Raw genomic sequence first — 6627 nt, 5'->3', positions numbered from 1 at the left:
GTTTTGGTCTCTTGAAAGCTCTCTCAATGTTCTCTTTTTCTATTGACAAAAAAACCATTTTTAATAATATAAAGAACTTCCTCCAAAGAAACTCTTGGTCAGCAATTTATTAGTAGGAGGACAAATGATAATCAGGCACCAAATCCGGGAAATCTTGTACTGTTCTTGTGCATATCATCATATAAATAATCAATCGATTGAAAGGAAAAACTCTCATCAGTTGGAGACAGAGTGGGGAGGACCCCACGCAGTTGTCGTCTGGAGTTTTGTCAAAATACTTTATTCAACACACACAAAATAAATACAGTAAATAAAAACTAATAATCCCGCTGGCCCCCATAATCTAACAACCATTCTTTATTCCACAATTTTCACCCTCATACTATGTTCTACTTAAAATATACGACTATCAAAAAATATAGACTTATTCACAAAGATAGGGATGTACGTATATAATAAATGAAATTTTTTTTTTCAGAATACTACAATTGTATAATTGCTGGGTATGAGCTGTGCAGCAGCAAGAAATAATGTCTTAATCAAATTAACTGGTCATCCCCCATGCAAAATGCTTTGGAATGGGCATCCTCCATTACTGGAGCCATGCCAAGGAGAGGAGGAAGTATTAGATTAATGAATAGTGATGATGATATGGTTGACTTAATGAAATCATCAAAAACCCACCCACCAAACCCTTTTTAATATATATACCACAATCAAGTCACAAACATGTGCCACAAAACTTATGATATAACCATAATATTCAAGCGAAACCTCGACTAATCTGTGAGAGATAGAGATAAATCCATCATTCACTAGCATAGCAGAAGGCCGAATACAAACGGAAAGAAGCTCTGTATGAACTGATTCAACAAAAATTGATAGCACTTAAGAGGTCTCGAATATGAGATTTGGAGAAGGCAAACCCATAATATAACCATAATATTCAAGCGAAACCTCGACTAATCTGTGAGAGATAGAGATAAATCCATCATTCACTAGCATAGCAGAAGGCCGAATACAGATGGAAAGAAGCTCTGTATGAACTGATTCAACAAAAATTGATAGCACTTAGGAGGTCTCGAATATGAGATTTAGAGAAGGCAAACCCATAAATCTCGAGCGTTGACCACCAATCCAAGCGTTTTGGATTACTAAAATATATAATAGCAATAGAGTACTCTATACCCAGGAAATATGTAGAAAATTTATAACCAGAGTCGTTCAAGATGTGACCTACTTGGAAGTTGGAATTTACAACATCATCTTCCACTCACAGAAACTTTTTAGAGTAAAACATTCTTGCTGCTGCAAAGCATTAGTAGAAAACCAAAGGGCTTCTCTTTGGGGTTATTAGGTTCCCAAATGCATAACTTCAAACTCAACAAAAAGAACACAAGCTGTCATTTTTTAAGTTTTTAGGGTTCATGAAGAGCATGAAGCTTCTTGGTAAACATAATGCATAAATATGACCATATAAGCATGCTAAAATGGATTCATACAATGCTCCAAAGCTAGCAAATTTGCAAATGTAGGAATGACTTTAAGACACAAGTTTCAAATAAATATTTGCATTTCCAAAACTTCTTAAAACAAAAACAAGGGAAGTTAAAGGCTGTTCAGACTTCAAACCAGCAACAAAGGAACCATCTTCAGGAAAAAGGGGAGCAAACCTTACAGCAAACAATGAGAAAAGAAAGAAGTTAAGCAGCATTAAAGAATGAACAATGCCAACCTCTCCATAGCAAATCATCAATCGTACCCTGGCTCTCTGGCAATTTTGTTTCTTCAGGTATTCTCAGTTCTCACCTCCCATCTGCAGAAGTAAACGAATCGGCAAACCCAGATGGCCGAGTCGGTATACTGGTCTGGGTATTTTCCCCACTACCAAGAAAAGACGAAGAAGCAGAACTTTCAACCCCGCTTGTGCCTTCGAGAGCCTGCCACTTCTTCACTGCCTGCGGCAAAGTCATGTCGAAGTCGATTGCATACATATCTTCCGTCTCGAGATCAGACGGTTTCCAGAGCTCCGTGAGGGACGAGAGGACGTTAACCGCGTGGCCCATGTCAGGCCTCTGGGAGGGCTCCCGAGCACAGCAATGGCCTGCCAGCTCAGCAACGGTGCCGACACTCTTAAGGGTTTCCTCATCATCAAGATTGAGGGTTGGGTCAATGGCCTTGCGGAAGGTTTCCTTGTTGATGTGCATTCTACGGAACCATGTCACGAGGTGAACACTTTCTTCCTGTTGAGTCTCGTCGAGTGCTTTCCTCCCAGTAATTATCTCCATTAGAATCACTCCGAAGCTGAACACATCAACCTTGGTTGTTACTCGTCCCGTCACTGCGCATTCATACAACAAATTTTAGTATAAGAGCCAAGAGCAGTATCTGATGCATTAAGGAAATAAGGATGATATCACGTGTGTAATTTCAGTGGATATATAATGAGAGGTAGGAGCAAAGAAGATGATTGAATAACCCAAGCACATTTAATTTTCAAAAAGTGGGATTCCCAAAGGTGAAACGAGTTATTCTAGGGAGAGTATCCACTTTAGAAATCATTCCTACAGCAATTCAAACCAAAAGAATCAAAATAAGTAATTTCATATTGTGCATGGAGTCATTAAACCATGACTTATGAGTGCATACTAACGAACTTCATTTACGAAACTTATCATGCACCACCAATATCTACATGTGTTGAAAATGCAAATCACAAAGCAACAAAAAAAAATTAGGCACAACTAATGGACTTGTTCAACTTCATCTCATACACCATGTACGTAGTAAAAAAAATCAATTTCAATAACATTGCAAGACGAATTAAAAAATGGAGAGAAAACCCCACGACCCAAGCCTTTTAAATTACTATACAATGATTAGGGAGCATCAGCTGACAAGAACAAGATAATTTCTTTAAAGTTGTGAATGTATTAAAGCTTATGAAACTGCAAATAATGGCTGGAATGGAAACCATATTAAAATAAATACCAGAAAGTGAGGGAGGCTCTCTTCTTAGAGGCAAAAGGCCCCATTCATGTGCATGAATCCTTCTTTCAAGGTACATCCCAGTATACCATCGTCTAAAACATCAGTGTTACAAAGCAAATCTCTACACATATTGCTAAGTTGATTCATAAGGCTTCAAAATTTCCAGTCGCCTAAAAACGACCTTGTTGTATTGCAAAATGTATCCAATTTGTTATGCTTCTGGTTAATAAAACAGAAGGCCAATATCATCAGTCCCTAGGATAGGGTGTGAGATGTAAAAGGCAATACAAACAAATGGCTACTGTCGGATAAAAACTTTAAAACTCATCCCCAACTAGCTTTAAGTTTGTTTTCTCATGTTTTAAAGACATGTTCTGGCATTGCTTTGTTTTTATCCAAATGACTACAGCTGCGTCAAATCAATTCAGAAAATTGATTACAGAAAAATTTAACTATGTTCAAATCATTAAGAAGAAGAACATCATAAGAGTGTTGTACCAACTGATTACAGTAACAAAAATAACGCTGTAACAGAAGAGTACCTGCATATTCTGGTGCAAGATACCCAAAAGTTCCTGCTAATCTTGTTACAACTGAAACTTTGCCGTCTGGTGCAAGGCGAACAAGTCCAAAATCTGCAACTTTAGCACGCATATCATCTCCCAAAAGAATATTAGACGGTTTAAGATCCCTATGAATAAAACTCTGATGAGCCAAACCATGTAAATACTCAACACCTCTGGCCACATCAAGGGCAATGGTCAATCTCTTCGACCACTCGAGAGGTTTCAACCCTTCCTCCTTCCAGTGAAAAAGGAACCTACTAAGAGTCCCTTGAGGCATATACTCATAAACAAGTAGCCTCTCATTTCCATCCAAGCAATAACCTAGAAGACCAACCAAATGCCGATGTCGCACCTTGGTTAAAACAGCTATTTCAGACTTGAACTCATCTAGACCCTTTTCGGTCACCACTCCTGACTCCATCCTCTTAACTGCAATTTTAGTCCCATCGTGCAACTCCCCTTTGTAAACAGTCCCAAACCCACCTCTTCCCAACACATTCTCTGCGCTGAAATTGTTAGTCACATTTTTCAACACTTGAATTGAGATCACCATGCTTCCTGTTTCAATAACATGAATGTCACCAGGTCCGGTTCCACTACTTCCATGACTATAATTTGATTCACTCCTAGCCCCACCATTAACACCTGAATTGGCAATAGTGATCTTAACACCGTCGTTTTCCGATCCCGACAGGCGGGGGTGAATCACCATCTCATTCGGACTCTGAACTCTACCGGCATGCTTTCGTTTAGCCCTGTAAACGCAAAACACTCCAACTCCAACTGCTAAAACCGCACAAACACCGCCAATCACAGAACCAACCACCACACCGCTGGAAGACTTATTCCTACCACCACCACTGGTCGAGGGTGTATCGGGACTACTCCCGGATGGACTACCGGGCGTCCCCGCCGGTGGACTGCCACTATCCTTCCCAATATCAGAATTCCCGTCAGTTTTCACAAGCACATTACTCCTAAACAATGGGATTTTACCATAGAGATTATTATTCGACACATCAAGTACTGTAAGATTAGCCAACGTAGTCAGCTGATTTGGGATAGTCCCCGTGAGATCATTACCAGCTAGATTCAGTACTTGCAACGAAGCAAACTCCAAGAAATTTGGAGAAATCGTACCCGAAAGCTCCATCTTCTGAAAATTCAAAACAGTAATGTTCCCATTGGCAGAACAACTGATCCCCGGCCACGGCGGATTGCAAGGATCGTTCCCTTTCCAATACAACGCGAAACGCGCTGGATACCCCACCGCCTGTGCGACCGAAAGCAGGGCATCAACACGGGGATCACAACCTACTCCAGCCTCGTCCAAGCAGAAGCTATTAGTCCCTCTAATGTCAACCGCGACCGACGGCCCGAACCTCGGGCTCGGGCCTTGCAACAAGTTATTGGTCAAGTTCACAACCCTAAGCGAAGCTAGACTCGTCAGGGTTTCCGGCACCGGGCCGGTAATCTGGTTATCTCTCACGCTAAGGTTCTGCAACATAGTGGTTAACGAAAAATCCGGCAAAGGACCAGTAAAGGAGTTACCGTGGAGCCACGCCTCGGTCAAGTAAGTCATGTTCTGCAAAACGGATAACGACCCGTTCAGGTTGGAGCTGCTACGCTGCCCGTTCAGCCACAGGGACTGCACCGAGGAGCCCGCGAAGGACCCGGGTAACGGACCCGAGAGGCTGTTGAAGGCCAAGTGGAGAGTGGTGAGACTCGATAGGGACCCGATGAAGTCGGGTACGGGTCCGGTGATGTTGGCCGACGTGGCGGAGAGGACTTGGAGAGACGAGGCGTTCAGGAGAGCGGCGGGCAATTCCCAGGCGGCGAAAGGGTTGTAATCGATGTAGATTTGCTGGAGGTTGGTTAAGCCGGCGAAGAAGCCGGGCGGGAAGGAGGTGAAGTTGTTGTTGTTGAGGAGGACGAACTGGAGGGAGGTCAGGCCGGAGAGGGAGGGGACCGGGCCGGTGAGCTGGTTGAACATGGCCTCGAACCGGGTCAGGGAGGCGAGGGCGGAGAGGGAGGCTGGGAGGGAGCCCTGGAGGTTCAAGTGGCCGATTTGGATCCGGGTGATTCGGCCGTCGTTGGCGCAGCCGACGTGGGGCCAGTTGCAGGGGTTCGGGTCGGTCCAGTTGAGGGAACTCGTCGAGTCGAGGCTTTTTTTCAAGTCTTGCATTACTGAGGCGTCGGCTGGTGAGGCGGTCTGGGAGTGGACGGAGAGTGGGGAGAGGAGAGAGAGGAGGAGGAGGAAGAGGAGGGGGTTGTTCCGCATTTTCTCGAGAAAGTGAGGGAAAATCATCCGAGAAAGCGAGGGAAAATCAGCAGAAAAAACCCTTTTATCTGGGGTTCTTCTCTCTCTCTCTCTCTCTCTCTCTCAAGTTGGGGGCATTTTTGTGGGGAGGAGGCGGTGGAAAGATGTGAATTTTTTGGGGTGAAGTTGGAAAAAGGGTTTTCGAGAATTTTGGCAGGAGACGCGGCGGGGATAGAGGGAGAAAAGAAGAAAGAATGTGGAGAGAGAGAGAGTGAGTGAGTGATTTGATTTTGGAGTGAGAAAAGGGGTGGGGGCTTTTTATCGCGTGTGGGGTGGGGTGGAGAGGGAGGATGTTTTTTTGGCATGGAGGCCTGGAGGGGAGGAGAAGGAGAAAAGGGTAAGTATGTGATGTACGTAAACTGTATGTATAGCTGGCTAATGGGCGTGGGACCACATTATTTAAAAATCAAGGATGAGTATTAAATGTTGGGCTACCGTGCGGTTACTGCAATTTCTCAACCTTCCATTCCATTCTTTACTGTTTTTTATCTTTAATTAAATTATATAGTATCAAAATCTCTGATATATACTGTACTAACGTTCGTATCCGTTCGATACACATGATAAAAAAATCACATTGTTTTTTGACCCCGTGCATCAAACGGGTACGAACACTAGTAGAACATGTATAGCGTTGTACCCTTCGATGCATGGGACAAAAAAATTACATTAGTATTTTTTTCATTCTTGTGTATCAAACGGGTACACCGCTAGTTGATGGGCGGGGTAAAAAAATTCCGTCGTTTTATT

General features: G+C 43.1%; 1 protein-coding gene across 1 annotated transcript; it reads right to left on the bottom strand.

Annotated features, from left to right (window-relative positions):
- Positions 1-1555: 1555 nt before the first annotated feature.
- LOC131300805 (receptor protein kinase TMK1-like) lies at positions 1556-6216 on the bottom strand. The gene is made up of 2 exons (XM_058326792.1): positions 3534-6216; positions 1556-2341 (listed from the first exon to the last, which is right to left on the bottom strand). Exons 1-2 carry the CDS (start codon positions 5863-5865, stop codon positions 1806-1808), a joined length of 2868 nt encoding a protein of 955 aa, XP_058182775.1. The 5' UTR covers positions 5866-6216; the 3' UTR covers positions 1556-1805.
- Positions 6217-6627: the final 411 nt, after the last annotated feature.

Source organism: Rhododendron vialii, chromosome 9a (assembly GCF_030253575.1).
Source record: "Rhododendron vialii isolate Sample 1 chromosome 9a, ASM3025357v1".
Taxonomy (NCBI): domain Eukaryota; kingdom Viridiplantae; phylum Streptophyta; class Magnoliopsida; order Ericales; family Ericaceae; genus Rhododendron; species Rhododendron vialii.
Note: the sequence above shows the minus strand (reverse complement) of the source record. Positions and strands in the feature narration are given on the sequence as shown.